General features: G+C 54.0%; 3 protein-coding genes across 3 annotated transcripts; 2 read left to right on the top strand and 1 right to left on the bottom strand.

Annotated features, from left to right (window-relative positions):
* The first annotated feature begins 1 nt into the window (after position 1).
* Positions 2-2,148, top strand: SODALDRAFT_298678 (hypothetical protein). The gene is made up of 2 exons (XM_028608848.1): positions 2-110; positions 200-2,148. The coding sequence occupies exons 1-2, from the start codon at positions 83-85 to the stop codon at positions 1,846-1,848; spliced, it is 1,677 nt and encodes a 558-aa protein (XP_028464764.1). The 5' UTR covers positions 2-82; the 3' UTR covers positions 1,849-2,148.
* SODALDRAFT_352169 (mitotic control protein dis3) lies at positions 1,850-5,200 on the bottom strand. Its single transcript, XM_028613580.1, has 2 exons — positions 4,975-5,200; positions 1,850-4,912 (listed from the first exon to the last, which is right to left on the bottom strand). Exons 1-2 carry the CDS (start codon positions 5,168-5,170, stop codon positions 2,154-2,156), a joined length of 2,955 nt encoding a protein of 984 aa, XP_028464763.1. The 5' UTR covers positions 5,171-5,200; the 3' UTR covers positions 1,850-2,153.
* An 8,263-nt stretch (positions 5,201-13,463) lies between these two features.
* On the top strand, positions 13,464-15,803 carry SODALDRAFT_341087 (hypothetical protein; the record flags this gene model as incomplete). The annotated part of the gene is made up of 3 exons (XM_028613015.1): positions 13,464-13,530; positions 13,783-13,863; positions 14,026-15,803. 3 exons carry the CDS (start codon positions 13,464-13,466, stop codon positions 15,801-15,803), a joined length of 1,926 nt encoding a protein of 641 aa, XP_028464762.1.
* Between the last annotated feature and the right edge of the window lie 1,304 nt (positions 15,804-17,107).

Below are 17,107 nucleotides of genomic sequence, written 5' to 3'. Positions count from 1 at the left end.
TTTTTTTTCTCGCAGCGGTGACCACGGACCAAAGACGGCAAAAAGGTAATCACACCGTCAACAATACCCCGAACGAAAAACCATGGCCAACGCGATCAACAAGCCAAAGAGTCAGTATCTCTTACATTGTCACGACGGTGGCTATTATACCCGTCGTAGGCCAATGAATTTCCAGCTGACTTCAGACTCCTCCATTCAGGGCCCAAATCCAAGCGGCAGCCCGCCCGCTTGCGCCATAAGATCGAGAAGGCATCAGCGGCCAAGCAAAGGAAACAGAAGAAGTTGGCCAAGAAGAACCCGGAATGGCGCTCCAAGTTGAAGAAGGACCCCGGCATTCCGAACCTTTTCCCCTACAAGGAGAAGATGCTCCAAGAGATCGAAGAGAAGCGCGCCAGGAAACAGGAGGAGGCCCAGAAGCGTCGAGAGATGGCCAAAGCTGCAAAGACGGGTGCCGCAACGCAAGAAGAAGAGGATGATGCGGACCAGATGGAAGACGCGGACGAGGATGCCGAGTTCGACGGTGCGGATTCCGACATGATGGTGGACGAGGATGGCGACGAGGAGGTCGACGAATCGAATCCCATGGCAGCGCTCCTGGCAAGCGCGAGGGCGGCCGCTGAGAAGTACGACCGAGAGTTGCAGGACGACGGCATGGACGACGACGGCGATGGCGATAGTGAGGACGGCCAGCCGCTGGTCGACCCGGCATTCAAGAACGCCACCTCGCGCAAGGCCTACGACAAGGTCTTCAAACAGGTCGTCGAACAAGCCGACGTCATCATCTATGTGCTCGACGCCCGCGACCCCGAAGGCACAAGATCACAGGACGTCGAACGCAGCGTCATGGCCGCCGCCTCCGGAGGCAAGAGGCTCATCCTCGTCATCAACAAGATCGACCTGATCCCCCCCAAGGCTCTGAAAGGCTGGCTTGCCCACCTGCGCCGATATTTCCCCACTCTACCGCTCCGCGCCTCGAACCCGGCCCCCAACGCACAGACCTTCAACCACAAGGACCTGACCGTGCAAAAGACCTCCGCCGACTTGTTCCGGGCCCTCAAGTCCTACGCCGCCAGCAAGCAGCTCAAGAGGGCCATCTCCGTCGGCGTCATCGGCTACCCCAACGTCGGCAAGTCGTCTGTCATCAATGCCCTGCTGGGGAGGCTAAGCGGAGGTAGGGGAGGCAACCCCTCCAAGGCCTGCCCGGCGGGCGCCGAGGCAGGCGTGACCACCAGCATCCGCGCCGTCAAGATCGACAGCAAGCTCACCCTCCTCGACTCCCCCGGTATCGTCTTCCCTTCGTCGTCGACCTCCACCTCGGCCGGAGGCGGCCTCGTCTCCCTCAAGAACGCCTCCGAAGCCCGCGCCCACCTCGTCCTCCTCAACGCCGTCCCGCCCAAGCAGATCGACGACCCCATCCCGGCCGTCACCCTACTCCTGAAGCGTCTCTCCGCATCCGCCGACCTCATGCAGAAGCTTCTCGACGTCTACGACCTGCCGGCTCTCCTCCCCAGCGCCTCGTCTTCCGGCGGCCCCGACATGACCACCGACTTCCTCGTCCAGGTCGCCCGGAAGCGCGGACGCCTCGGCCGCGGTGGCGTTCCCAACTTACATTCGGCCGCCATGACCGTCATCAACGACTGGCGGGACGGTCGCATCCAGGGCTGGGTCGAGCCGCCGGTCCTGGCCACCACCGACAACGTCTCCTCGACGGCGCCGACGGGAGTTGATGCGCCCGCTCCGGACCAGAAAGTTATCGTCACGGAATGGGCCAAGGAGTTCAAGATTGACGGCTTGTGGGGAGACGACGGTGAGGGTGAGGCGCCGGAGACTGACGCCATGGAGCAATGATACATGCTATGAGAGGGTTTGGGGTTGAAAGACTGTGGGCTCTACTTTACTTTCCGGGTTGATAGATACCTTTCCTTTCTTTTGATCTCTCAGACTGCGTGGTAAGGCGTTATAAGGTACAAAAAGGGGCCAATACATATGGGAACTTTTGGTTTGAACGACGGTATACTCGTCTTCATTTTCAACACATTGAATGTTCGCTGTAGCCACAGATGTTCACATAATTAGCCAAACCCTCCCGCTTCTTCCTCTTTGGTTCTCCTCCCCAAGCACAGCTCTTCAATCGATTTCTCTGCGCTTCCTAATCACGGCTTAACCAGCTCCATCTTCACGCCCCTCTTGCCCGTCTTCTCATCCATGTCATCCTGGACCCGCACTCGAACCTTCTGGAAAAGTTCTATTGTCACAGCCCGGCTTCCCGACGTCGTAAGGACATAGTTCTCCGGGTCGAACGTGCTCTCAGGCTCGGGGGTCGCCAAGTCCCGCAGACGAATCAACCCCTCGATGCCGAACCGCGGCACGAGGACCACGAACCCGTTGCTGAAGATCTTCATGACGAAAGCCTCTTCTTCGGCTTCTTTGCCCCTGAGCGCCTGCCCGACGTAGTACGCAATGCTGGCACGCCCGGCCAGCTGCGCGTTGCGGTGCCGGACGTTGATGTTCTTGCAGATGGCCTCGAGGCGGCCCCGGCTGCGGACGGCGGGGTGCATGGGCTCGTAGCCGATGGCGGCGGCCAGTTGGCGGTGGGCCTGCAGGTCGGCGTAGCGGCGGATGGGCGAGGTGAAATGGGTGTAGATCTCCGAGGCGAGGCCGTAGTGGCGGAACTCCGGATACGACTGGGTGCCGGAGCAGAAGTACTCGGCCGACATCATGCAGCGTGTCGCCATGATGCGGACGAGGGTGTTGAAGAATGTGTCGGAAGGATCAACGCAGGCGTCGAGCGAGTCCGCGAGGGCCTTGCTCGAGTCGACGTGGAGCTCCAGGCCCTTCTTGACCTTCAGCTGGTTCGTGAGCTCGTCGAAGTTCGTCTTGGGTGGCGCTGCGTGGCGGCGGAGAATAGCGGTCTGAGGAAAGGCTTCGTAGATTTTCCTGGCTACGCTGACATTGGCGAAAAGCATAAACTCCTCGACTAGTGAATTCGTATCGAGCATCTGCTTCGTCTTCACGTCGATGGGATCCGACGTCTCCGATTCCATTTGCACCCTGACCTCGGGCGAGGACAGACTGAGGGCGCCAGCGTCCAGACGCTTCTGCTTCAGCTTTTTCGACAGCATCATAAGGGTCCGCATGCCTTGGGTTAGGTCGTCTTGCTGGGAAGCGTCATCAATCCTCAACTGCGCTTGTTCGTAGCTGAATGCCTCTCTCGACTTGATGACCGACTTAGTGAAGCGGGCGTTCACTACGTCCGCCTCTGGGGTCAGCTCCCAAATGACTGAGAAGGCGTACCGCTCCACGTACGGCTTCAGAGAACATAGGTCAGTGCCCAAGAGCATCGGCAACATGTCAATTCGCTTGTCAACCAGATAGACCGTGGTTCCCCGAATGCTCGCCTCTGTGTCCATAGCCGTGGCGGGCTTGACAAAGTTGGACACGTCGGCAATATGAACGCCCACTTCGAAGTTTCCATTTGGTAGCGGCCTGGCATGTAGAGCATCATCGATATCTTGACACCCGACGGGGTCTATGCTGCAGATGAGAAGACTGCGAAGATCCTCCCGGCCTCTCCAGCCGGGATCATCCATGCTGGCCGGAACTTTCCAGTCATGGCCTTCCTTGGGGAGACAATCGAGAACTGTTCGGGGGAATGGCCGGTACTGAACATCATATTCAAGAAGTAGGGCTTCCGTCTCGGCAGCCTTGGTTTCGAGTTCGCCCAGAGAGCGCACGAAATGACCCACAGGATGGCGGGAATCTCGCTCCCAAGCGTCGATAGTGACCAAGACGCGCTTGCCGAGGAGCTCTCCGGACTGCCTTGTCCGGATCCGGATCTTGGGTATACACTTGTCCATGGGAATCAGGAACACGTTTTCCTGGCGTCGACCCTGAGTGCTGCTCTGACTGGTAGATGAAGGGTCGATGTGACCGACGTACTGGCGCCAGTTGCGCTTGATCACGCCGACGACCTTGGCGGTTGGCTGAGGACGACCCTCCGTGCTCTTGCTGTGGGTTTTCTTAACTTCCTCCTGCAGAGCCTTGCGCTCTTTCTCCGAAACGAGGTCTGAGCCCTCCTCATTGTCGGCGTTCTCATTTTGCGTGATGGCCTCCTCTTCAATGATCTTCGTGGAGGGCTCCTTCCATTGGTCTTTCGGAAGAACCTCCACCACAACGACATCGCCGTTGATGGCGCGATTCATGTTTTCGCGACCCAAGAGGACGAGCGGCTTAACGAAGGCGGGCACCTTAATGGACCCTTCCAGGTAGTTGTAAGGGGAGACATTGAAGATGCCCTGATGCAGAAGGCCAGCCTTGACACCAGTCATCATCCTGGAGAGAGTGTAGTACTCCGGGTAAAGGAAACTAGTGCGCTTGTCGAATTCTCCTCCCTCCCGCGCTTCTGGGACCATGTCAAGCAGCCGTTCAGAGTCCTCCAGTCCTCCAACATACTCAGATAGCGTCATGGCATGAAGGCCATCGGCCTTAGCTTTGGCGATACAGTCACGATCATCGCTCAGCATGACGATTGCCGGCAGATTTTTGGACTTGCTGGACTGCGCTAGGTGCTGGCCGTACCACTTGACAGCCCTTCGAACGGCGCGGTCATTGCGGTCGTTGACCGTCTCGTTTGGTTCGCGATGGATATAAGTTTCGAGGCGGAACTCGTTAAAGAAGACGTAGAAGCGCTTATCCTCACTTTTCGTAAGGCCAACCAACCGGTTGTAGAGTGGCAATGACCGGTTTCGGAGCTCTTCCAAAACAGTCTGAAGAATGATCACGTCGTAAAAAGCCGAGCTCTGCTCAAAAAGGTCCATGGCATTCAGAAGTGCATTGGTATCAGGGAGGATATAATGTCCCTGAGGGAAGGCCTTGGTCCCCGCCGGCTTATCCGAAAGAACGAATGGTACCGCTGCAAAAGGTCAGCATTATGAGGCACATATAACGAGATGAAGCAGTTCTTATGAGACTGACCATTGCCGGCGGCATCTCGAGGAGCATTTTGAGGGCATTGCCGGCAGAGCTTGGAAGAGCACGGAATGTCTTGACGTAGGTAGACTTCGCGTACGATTTTTTGCACTTTCCCGCTCCTCGTTGAACGAACGTATACCTTGCTAGATAGGTTTGAGGCGAATGAGTCGGCCTCAAGGGTACGTTTGAGGCTGGTCATGTTTGCCTTCTTCTGTCTTTCTTGCTGAAATGAAGGGATGTTTGATATTGCCAAGACGTGAAGGCGTGAAAATTGGTGGGGATAAACCTCTAGCCGCTGACAAACACCGAACAACCCCACACCGAGACGGGGCTTATCTAATCTCTAATATTTCTTCATCAATGGGTCACAGACTACGTAATTAGTAATTAATTACTCAGATTTGATTCAGTCCCTTTCGAAACGGGTTACAAGAAGTGCTTTTTCTTGTTCCCGACGTTACACAAGGGAATTACTAGCTGGGTACTTGACCTCAAAGCCGTTATCACGTTTGGACGGCACCTCCTGACATTCGCCTCATATAAGATATCGCTCGATGTCGAAATTATTTTACAGAAGAAGTGTAATATAATACCCTGAGTTTGTATCTATGTCGGGACACCACAGAGTCTGCAGGGGCCACGCGGACAAAGAGGGTCAGGGCAAGACAACTTTCGGAATACACCAGACTGCAGCCGGGTAATGCGGGGGCCGACAAAAATAGCACCGAGCCACCTCCGTTTCTTTCCCTCGGGGTTCGAACTCATCCTTATTCATCTCTGCCTCGGCTTTCCACCTTTATTTTAGCTTCTGCTTTCACTTCTTCATGGTGTTCTTTCTTTCTGTTTCGTGTTCTCCGTACCTTCGCGGTGCTTTCTGGTATTCCGGTGCGCGTTTCCAGCATCCTAATCCTCCCTATTGTTATCGTTATTCCCGTATGCATGAGCATGAGTGAGACGCTGAACAGGGCCTGCATGTACCGCAAACCCACGCCGGCCACAGAGAAGACATCTATCTATCAATCTGTACGTTATGCCCGTCTCGTGTGGGCCGGGTTCAGCTCAGATGAGGCCCGTCGAAGCTTTGGCGACTATATATGCCTACATACCTTCCTCAGCCTACGGTGGAGTATATGTACGGAATACCTACCACGTCCATCTCCACTCGGGTCTCATTAAATTTCCACTTTCCACTGTTGCAAGTCCCCGGCCCATTCCGCGGCTTGGCGAGATGGAACGCGCGGAAAACAGCGGAATCTTCTGTGGTAACTATCATTGTATTTTTGCGACCGGGTGACATCGAGGGCGGGGTCCCGATTTCAAGGTCGAGTCGCGAACGGTGGCACCTTCATAAACCACCCACTCGCGGGATCTTCCACCAATGCCTACACTTGTAGTGATCTCGCAAGCTAGTCACAACTAAGGAACGACACTCACGCTACAAAAGTCCGCAAGGAAGTGACGTCAGTAGAAGATAAACAGATACAGCACGTGGGCAAAAAGAGTGAATTAAACGTACGCAAGCGCGTTCAACCAAGGCGCGTGGCGTTGAGGACGTGATAAACTTACGTACAACCCAGTAACAAGACACTAGATGCTCGACCTACCCACCTTTCCATCACAAGTATCGCGTTCATGCTAACGTGGGTCCCATGAGAAACACGCATATCTGACGAGACATCCATACCCCTCATAAAGAAAGAATCTCGAAAGACGGAGAGATATCTGGTGCCCACCACACTTGACCAGGGGAATACGCATTTAGTACCGCTGCAGGAGCGGGTAACAAGGGATAGCTTAGTTTCCGCTGTGGTGGTGTGTCCACCCGGACGGGAGATGGTGGATACGATGAGGGCCCCTCGGACGAAGACAATCAAGCCTCTACTGTCGTTTCATTCCGGCCTACTCGACGATATCCCACATGGCAAATAGTGCGAAAGTCGCAGCAATCGACGAACGGCGTGACATACGTATATGTAGACCAGCCAGCACCGAACGCCCATCCGATGCTGTTGTGCTGGCACGGCTCGGGTCCTCACCATCCTCCATCTGACCTCCCCGCCCGAGGAAAAGGGCTGGGAAGTCTCTCACCTTGGTGCCTACATAAGAAACTTAGTAAGGGACCGTCCTCTTCATCTGACTCACAGCACGAACAGTGGAGTACCAGGCTGAGTGATATGGATGCATCTAAATAGTCCTGTCAGGCAAGTGCATTTGCATGCTTCTGAAGAAGGATAGGGGGGGGGGGGGTTAGTAAAGTGGTCCTAATGTAACTGCGGTACGAAGAAGTACTGTGCCGTACGTAGCTGATGTATTTGTAATCAACCACTCCTGTCGCGTCAACCACACCTAGAGGCAAAGCCAGCTTCGCTCCGAATAGTACGGAAACACTGTAGCCGGCGTGCTTCGGATAAAAATATCTTTTTTCTTGCTTACATGCATTTCTCCTAGGGTATGTTTAGTTGACGGCGAGAGAAGGGGGATGACAAGGCCGGAGGACTTGAACTAGTGCCTTCTACTTTATCATCCTTTCTCCACGAGCCGGTTCATCTAGAATCTAGTTCAACGGCTTGGGTCTCGGGTGTGGCGGGAGATTCCTGTCGCCAATCTGTGCTGTGCCACTGGGCCTGCCGCGTCGAGTTCTTGGCTGCGCCCATGTTCGCAACGCGCACGCGACACGGCTCGTTCTATTTGATCGATGATACGGCATGTGAAGAGACGAGATGAAGGGTGTGTTGAAGGGCAGCCAAACATGGGACGGGGTCGACGAGCGGTAAAGTGTCAGCGAGGCAAGGGAGAGAAAAGATGATGTTCGAGGGATGTTGATGGATGGATGGATTGAAGTTGATGACCGATTGGTGGGCAAGGCACCGTTAGCTAACGGCGACGGTTAGCGTCTCGGAAAGAGGTGGAGAACGGGTGAGCTATGTGGAGACCCGCCGCACCGCATGATGTGCATCATATGCCCCGTGCACACAAGGCAGTTGGTAATTAGCGTCTGGACTAGAGTTAGTGGGCGAATCAGACTTATCCCTCTCCTCTCTTTTTTCTGTTCCCTCCTCCAATCTCATCCCTGGAGAAGTTCAAGTCTTTCACACACCATCTTTTGGAAGATTGTTCCTCATTATCTCCTGACCAGTCATACCTCCGGGTCTAAGCCTGGTAGTCCGAGATCTACCAGCCTTGCTCAGTTGGTGTGTGTGTGTGTGTGTGTGTGTGTGTGTGTGTGTGTGTGTGTGCGCGAGGTGTGTCTTGCCGGTTAAGTCACATGGACGTTAGGCTTTGGGCCAAAGAATCCGGATGTGGCTTGTCTGGGAAGACGAGCTAATTAGTAAACGGCGCGTTCAGCGACGCGACTTCTCGCGTTTCAACGACACCAGACGGATAGAGTGGTCGAGCCATCTCGGACTCGGGCATAAGCCAGGAAGACCCCGGAGGTAGAAGGTGGCAGCCATCTTGAGGCCAAAATTATGAAGTGGGCTGTAAGGATATCTTTTTTTTCTTCTCCAACGGAATAAAATCAGGAATAATAAACAGTCTCGGATGAAGCGTCTATCTTCCAATACAGGACGTCAGATGGTCTTTTTCGGCCTCTTGTCAGCAACTTGTTTATTCCCCGTATATGTTGGCACCAAGCTTCAGCTGTGGCGTTATTCGAGGGGCCAATCAGCGTGTTGCTCCCCGGTAGCAACAGACTCGGCTGAGTGGTGAAGCTTTTGTGGTTAATAATAGGTAGTAATACAGCATCTCTCGAAGTTTGGTCCAAGTTTCTGGCAAGGCTATGTATGCGCTGAACCAACGAGACAAACACGACTAATTACGCCCATGGTAGCACAGGATTCTGCCGGGCCGACGCTGGAGAAATGAAGTGGAGCAGATAAGCAATAGCACAGTGGGCAGTTGGGAGTCGCTTAATATCACGATCCATAGGTCAGTGTTACTTTCCTCGAGGCCCTTTGAGCGCATGGAATCCCCGTTAGCTCGGTGCGCTTTACTAATCTAATTTCCGGACGCTGTTGGGATCTATCAGTCGATGCAATGGCGTGTGATTCTGTCGGAAGTGGCTAGGAACTTGCGCTGAATTGTGCGAAAAAACCCTTACTGGGGCTATGAAGAATACTTTCTCTGGGTACACCCAAAATGACAAGACAGAATGACAATGGATGCTGGGATTTCATACATGTCTTTTGGAGGTTGTTCTTGAGCGTACGTAGTGCGCACCAGTATGGGCTAAGCGCTAGTGAGAATCCTCCAGCCGGTGAGATAATTTTCGTGAGTCAATCCATACCTAGGGCACTGGGACGAAGAGGGGCGAAGCGGATTACAACAGTCGGGTTTTATTTGTAAGCGGTAGCGGGATGAATGCGACGCGGCCGGTCAGACTGTGGACATAACAGGAAAGCATTACCTCTGGAGGGTCATGCCAGACGTTTAAGGGCTCTATTTTATGGAATCGAGTTTTATCATCGCTGAGGCTCGCTTATGAATGGTGTTGGATCAAGTCCAAGTTGAGCGCGAGTTGAGTTATCGGGGATGGGAGATGAAGTGATAGCACCTCCTAAGGTATTATGCCCTCGTTGCCTCGCTGCCCTGGTCCAGTCATTGCCCGCCCAGTGACACCTACTTGGATGGGTCTAGTGAGTATACATTCATATCCAATGATCAATCGAGTTTTCCGAGTACCTAAGGTAGGCTGAGCAGGAGGGAGGTACGTAACAGGAAATGAAAGAAAGAGAACAGGACTTCCTGGAAGATGACCCGAGGTCCACTTGCTCAGGAGTGACTCGGCGGCACAGTTAAAGAAACCATCAGAGGAGAGATTGATGCCTGCGGCGCATTGCTTCACAGGAATTAGGTAATGTACCTGATATTATATGTATGAGCACGAGGTATCGAATATCGTGGGAAATGAGAAGGACATTACGACAGTGGAGGGGGGATGGAGGTATTTCAGCACAATGGGGAACTTTCGGCGACGGTAAGGTCGGTAACGTTTGGGTGGGTGCATTTCCAATGTCGAGAGTACCTACAAGGGGCATCGTTCCACCAGGCTCCTCCTCAGAAACCCCACAGACATCTGAACTTTGAACTTCCAAATTAAATGTTTGAAATGTTTCTTGATATCAGACTGCATTGCAAGTGATCTCGCTTTCATATTAGATCGCGCACGCTTTCTTTGTTCACGAATGCAGCCCTATGAGCTGTGACACTTGGTGTCCGGCGGCCACCCCCGAGTGCGACCACCGTGGTGTTAATGAGGTGTGGCTGTGAGGGGTGATAGGGGTTTGATGGTGATGTCGTGTGGGATGCTTCGTTCCAGCGCTGCGGAGTTGGAGCCGGGCCGCACCTAGGTCGGGGTACAGAAGCACAAGGGAAGATGCCATTTCGTACGCACAACATACTGGTCTGTACCTAATTAATATTAATATATGCGTCTCCTACCCTTCTCGGCTGAAACTCGACACCACTTTGCCTACAAGGGCCGTGCTGGCAGGTTTAATAGTTAATGGAGGGAGGCGGGAGGTTCGGCAGCACACATATGCGCTGGGAATCTAGCCGGGGTGTGTGGTGTGAAAAAAGTAGCAAAAGAGCTAGAGAGTACCTTATTATACGGAATCGAACGTTGTACATTTGTAGACGGAGAGTACGGAGTAACTAATTGCAATACCCAAACGAGGACACAGACGACCACCCCTACATCGTAAGGTACGTTGTTGTACCTTCGAAGCACGAAGCACATGGATGCCCAGCGTGCAGAATACCTTATGCCCGCCAACAGTTCGGGAAGGAAACCCTGACTACCTAAAGGTACCTAACGTAGGTGCCTAGGACTTCTGCTCGAGGTTCTTCGTAGTCGGGTCTATCGTTCCAGAGATCTGATTATCGTATTACCTACCTTACTCTGCACCGCCTGGTCGTTTTGGTCTCTACCTCGTAGTGATTTCTGTCTCAGATGCTCCGTCGTGGCTTTCGAGCAACTATCGCTTATCTTCTCGATGACCCTTGGAACTGTATAAACGGATACGGACACCGAACGCGATTGAGTCAAGGTAGGTTATTACTTCGTAACTAAAGACTTGCGACGACAGGATAATTGGGTAGACGCGTCATTGCTGGACAGTGCATGCACGGGCATTGTTCGGTAAGGTAAGGTAGAAAAGTACTCCCTCTGTACATACGTACCCGTATCCAAGCCTTAAGGTACCTTTGTTCTTCGGGCAACCTTGGCAAGCGAGGTCCACTTTCAATCGTTTTCCGTATTGTACACTATACTTCGCACGCTGAAATAAACCCCTGTCTCGCTTCGTAGTCACAACCCCTTGCTCCCCGTACTCCCTTCCCACCTTGCCTGCCCCCTGTTCCTTGTGGGTGCTGTGGAAGGCTGTCGCTCCCCGTCAGAGAATAGATCTCGCACGGTCCCCACTTAAACGTTGCTTTTCTGCCCAGAGACCGCTGACACCCGACCGATGACTCCAGCTTTCTTCCCCCTCCCTCCTTCCCACACCCCCATCCATCTCGTCCCGTTAGCCCATCTCCATACCATACCCATCCATCACCCAGGACTGACGACAGCCCAAGGGACGCTTCTTCAACCCTCAGCCCTCCGCCACAGCCGCGTTCCATCACTATCATCAGCCTCGTGAAATTCAACGGTTTCGTCGCAACGCAAAGAGCTTTTTTGTTCAGTAATTAACGCGTCCCCGTCCCCGTCCCCGTCCTCGTCCTCGTCCTCATCCCGCCGAATCCGCGTCGCACGCCTCCGCGCTCGCTGGGGTTTGATGGATGCAACGGTCGGCTCCACGGCTGATTTGCGCCCGCGCTTTTGCGATCACTCAAAAACTTCTGGCTCTTATCCCGTCGCTGCTGTTAAACGACAGCACCGCCGTCCGCCCCCGCTTCTATTGAGAATTTCGGCACGTCTTTCCGTGTCACTGCGATAATAGAGAGGGCGATAGCAAACCTTGTCGCTGTTGCTCGTATCGCATATTCGTCGCTCGGCCTTTGTTTATTACCTGATGCCATCATCGTTTTCTCCAGCCGTACCCTTAACTCAACTTTGACGGTAGCCTACAGAGTCTGCCCATCATCTACTTAGTTTCACTTTCCAGGTAATCTGAAGAAGTTGTCCGACGCTTTGGTCAGTTTTCTTACTAGTATCTACCAGCGCATCTTCAACTGCCTTAGCGCGCTAGCGGCGAGGAGAAAAAAGAGTGGCTGCGCCACAAAACGACGAACCACTTTACCATCGCCCTTCATCACACGGCTGCAGTTGACAAGTCGCAACTATCCGACCTGTTTAGTTGTGGTTCTGCCTTGCGTCTTGCGTCTTTGCATCTTGCCTGCCTGGGTACATAACCGACATCTACTTGTATACCTACGTATACATTCTTCGCACGCGGACCAGCACGCAAGAAGCACACACCCCCTCTTCCGTCCATTCTTTCCCGCTGCGCTGTACATCCATACCATCCCCATCCCCATCCCCATCCCCATATCATCTCATACTACCCATACCCATACCGATACCAACCATCCATCTCCACCACGCGCACATTTGAGCGATCCCCTTCCAAACAGCCATCGACAACCGCCAAGCCGACCAATCAGTACCTTAAACAACTTTATTCTCCTTTACCTCAAGTCGATTCCGAGCAGTCTATCGAGATCACAAAGCCGGACAGTTCCAAAACGAAAAGAAAAGCAGGCCCTCCATCCATCGCTATTAACCACCCTGTTACAGCAGGAGAGACTCGGATCAGAACGATCAGAACGTCCGAGGAATATCTCTTCATAACGGCGAAATACTTTTTGTGTACCAAAGTATCTATTCCTCGTCATCTTTTCTGCTGCCTCTGGTTTGATTCATTTGGGTTCATCCCGCCCACGAGTTGAAATTACCCCGACACCCCCGCTCATTTCGCCACTCGCGCCGGAAGTACTCCGTACTGGCTCTAAAACCGGATACCAAGGCCCAGACCAAACCCGAGAGACCCTAACCTGGCCTATCGCAGCTCTGGTTCTCGGTTCAGCTTCCTCGTCCAACACAATCCCCCCCCACCTACCTATTTACTACCACGTCCCTCAACCTCGGAGCTTTTCCTACGTGCATACAACGTACCATACGCGACTCCAGAACGGGGGAACAAGACACCTGCTAGTGTTGCGGCTTTGCGTTCTCTTCCTATATCCCCTTTATGGTGGATTTTTTCGCTTTCGCAATTTTGACTTTAGTCAACGGATCGCATTTTGTCGCTCATTCATCTGTCTCGCGCCAAGTTCAGGGACGGACAATCATTCGGGATTGCGCCAACCGCATGCACGAGTAATCCCGCTGCATCCATCCCTCCGCACCACCCTGCTCCCCCGAACTCCGGGATCCCCTCGTCGCGCAACCCTTTCGAACGACTAGTCCAACTATATCAAGACACGTCGTCGTGGACCTACGTCCAACTGACTGCACTGGCGAACGTACGTACGAGCACGTCGGCGCACTCATGTTCTCCACACAGCCAAACGGAGCTGATAGTGGCACAATCAATCCCGCTGCCCTCAACACCCCTGGTATGTCCCCTCCTCGTTCTCCAAAAAGCCATTCCCTCTACGCGTGCGTCGCGCCTTTCCCGTATATTTGCCCTGGATCTACCCTCTTTCCCTCGACGCTCTCGCGATCCCTACCCAGGGATGACCGGGACTCGCGACGAGCAATATATGTTCACGCGCGCCGTCGATGGATCCTCCCGCGTATTCATTCGCGATGGCTCCTTCATTAGATTTGGCTTCATATGATCGGCCATGCTGACGCCCTTCCATCAGACCCATTGAACCCGAGGTCCCGCGGCGTCAAGCGGAGCCGGTCGCCCGAGAACTACCAGGGGCCTACTCCTGGGGATGCCGGTACGTCTTACCTTTTCTCATACATTCCCTCCCCGCGCTTTTCGCCAGTCGTCGTATCCTGTGCGTGTGTCTTGCCGTTGCCTCGCCCGGCAAAGTCGTGGCCCTGCGACCGCTGTGTTGGTGCAACCAAGGCTAACTTGGCGTCCGTCGCCGCGATGATAGGTAGTGATTCCAATCCAAGAAAACGAGGAAGACCAATGAAGTCCAGGCCTGTTGGGAGCCTGTCGGAGTCTGCCGGTCAGGCTCCGGTCGCCAACGTGCACCCGGCTGTCGGCCCTCCGCACACCCCGCACAATCCCAACGCTCCCTTGCCAGGCCAGCCCGTTGCATACGCGCCTACTCAAACGTCGCCTCCTCCACCTAAGCCCACGCCGACGAAGACGCCTACCTTGAAGGCCCTGCCGACCGTTCGGGATCACACGACCGACCAGCTGAACACTGCGGGTGATGAATATCTTCCGCGTGAGATTGATGAGTTTGGGGAGAAGAAGGTAATGCCAAATGGGCAGTTGCTCGGCGGGCGGACCTACCGCTGCAGGACTTTCCACGTCCCAAACCGCGGCGACAAGCTGTTCATGCTCGCCACCGAGTGCGCTCGCGTTCTAGGCTATCGCGACTCGTACCTGCTGTTCAATAAGAATCGGTCTCTGTTTAAGATCATCGCGAGTCAACCCGAAAAAGATGATCTTGTTAGCCAGGAAATCTTGCCGTTTTCATACAGGTCTAGGCAGATTGCCATCGTTACGGCGCGGTCCATGTTCCGGCAGTTTGGTAGTCGCGTCATCGAGAACGGCCGGAGAGTTCGTGACGACTATTGGGAGACGAAAGCCCGCAAGCAAGGTTTCACGGAAGCCGACCCCGCCGGGGAGAAACGCCCAGGCCAGGCCAAGGCAAGAGAAGCCGCCGAAGCGCAACAACAAGCCCTGATGGGAGGCCCTCAGGGCGAGATAGTTTACAGCAACGCGCCGGCGCAATTTCCTGGGGCTCCTCCGCAGCCCCAGATGGTCCAACCAGGTATGCTTGGAGCGCCGACGACGGGTAACACGCCGAGGATGCCCATGATAACACTAGGTTCAGACCTCAATGATACCCGAGCCCGGGACTATAGCAGCGTCAACCTCAAGGGCGGTCCTCGACAGGAGATGACTGGCCCCCCGTACCAAGACCAGACCAGGCCCACTCCGCAAGGCGAGGTTAACGCCCAGGCACACCACGCTGCTGAGTACAACCGGGTCATTAACCAACAACGGGATATGCGCCATAATTACGTCCAGGACATTTGGAGGCGTCCTCATGAGCAGCCTCAGACGACAAGCCTGAACCACATCATGGGCACGTCCGAAGCTCCCGTCCCCACGAGTCGTGCCGCCGCCCAGTCGCCGCACGCGGCGGCTGGTGGAATGCCCCAGCCTGGACTGGTCCCCAACCAAAGCCCTCAGCAGCTCTTGATGTCGAATCCCTCCTCCTATTCCCAGTCGACACATGCGCAGAGCCCAATCAGTCAAGCTCCAATGAGAGGTATGACACGAAATTCACCCTCGATGAACAACAGACCAACGTCGTCGTTAGGCTCGGGAAGTCAGCAGCAAGGTGGTCAAAATTATCACTATCCTGGAAGCTCCGGACAGATGTGGTCGCAGACGGCTCAGACGCCACAGCAGAGCTACTCGGGCTACACGACACAAGCTCAGCAGTCCCATCCGCAGCAGTCGCCTGCCCCTCAGCTGCGCCATTCCACCAGCGGAGTGCAACCCGGCATGCAGTTTTCGGGCATGCCCGGCATGAACCAAAGCTACAGTTCGAGTCAGGGAATGTACTCGACCGACCAGACACCACGCCAGTACATGCCTCAGCCTAACACTGGCGCGCCGGCCGTCACCCAAGCCTGGTCCAACCAGCAGTCGCCCCCTGCGCAGTGGTGGGCTAACCAACCTCAGTAATCGCTAAAGCGCAGTTCACATGGTGGTTATGACCTCACATGACCTCACGAGACAGCGACGTCTTATGCTTGATTCCCCAGTATTCCCAGCCCTTTTTTTTTCGTCTTCGTTTGTTTCTATATATATGTACGGCAATGGTTCGGCAGGCTGTTTTTATTCTGGGGCGAACCTTCTGCCTCCTTCTCTCTTCAGGATACCCAAACCCAAGCATTCAGTTGAGCAGAGATCTATCTCCCATGAGTTCGGACCACCAGTTTGCGAGCCAGCATACATACCGCTGGTTTTTTAATATGGCCTATATCGGTACCACGAAACGTCCTGATAACCCATGTTCTCCTCAATCGGGGTTGGGCGCGCGACAGGGGGTCTACGTACGTCCGTACAATTTCCCAACGGTGTATCTCCTCTCATTGTTTTGGCCTGTCAATCATGGTGAGGACAAGATGCTATATCATTCGCCTCTACGATCCACCGGACCGACTTCTCCACGGCTCGCCGGGCGTCCACTCGATAACAGTCTTATTTGACAATACAGAAGTGTCTTTTCGACACTTCGCGCGGCGAGTTGCTTCGTTTGGACTCAACACTGGTACGGCCGCCCCGGTTTTCCTCGCATTCCATGAAATCCAAGATACCCAACCCAGGCCGGCCTCCTTTTTTTTCTTTCTTTTTTTTTTCTTCAGAGACATAACGACAACCCAAGGCCGCCCTCCTTCTTCGAGCTACAACAGCGGTCGTCCAGTTTCGTCCAGGTCGAGCTTGGGTGGCTTGCAGCGCAGCAAGGTTCTCTCCTCGAGATGAAGGGGTTGGGGAATTGAGACTCCCGTTTCTGGGTCCCTCGTGTGCGGTCTCTCAAGGTCTTCTGGCCTGACTGCTAGTCTTCGTCAACTTTCGATAAGCAGAAAGACCTGTTCATGAATGGATGGGGCCTTTCATGTCGAACTTACAGTACCGAGCGATAAGAATGAAGGCGGCTTCTAGGACTGGATCGGCACAGCCTCTATGACGCCTGTTTCAACTGTTGGATGCGAACTCGTGTTACTTTTCTTAGTGGGGAGGCGGCAATTGTCATCTGCAACTGGTGCATTCTTCCTTTCCTGGTTCGAATTGGTATTCTTTGGGAGTGCAAGGTACTGCACATTATGGATGGGCTGGGGGGAGTTTTGGCTTCTTCTCGGCTGGGAATTGGCAAGGATTCCTCCTACGTGGGCTCGGGATATGTTTTTCTTTTTCATTTCTCTCCGCCCCCTCCTGTCTTTTTCCTTTATTGACTCCTCTCTTTTATTTCTATCTTTCCTTCTTCT

Source organism: Sodiomyces alkalinus (assembly GCF_003711515.1).
Source record: "Sodiomyces alkalinus F11 unplaced genomic scaffold SODALscaffold_8, whole genome shotgun sequence".
Lineage (NCBI taxonomy): Eukaryota > Fungi > Ascomycota > Sordariomycetes > Glomerellales > Plectosphaerellaceae > Sodiomyces > Sodiomyces alkalinus.
Note: the sequence above shows the minus strand (reverse complement) of the source record. Positions and strands in the feature narration are given on the sequence as shown.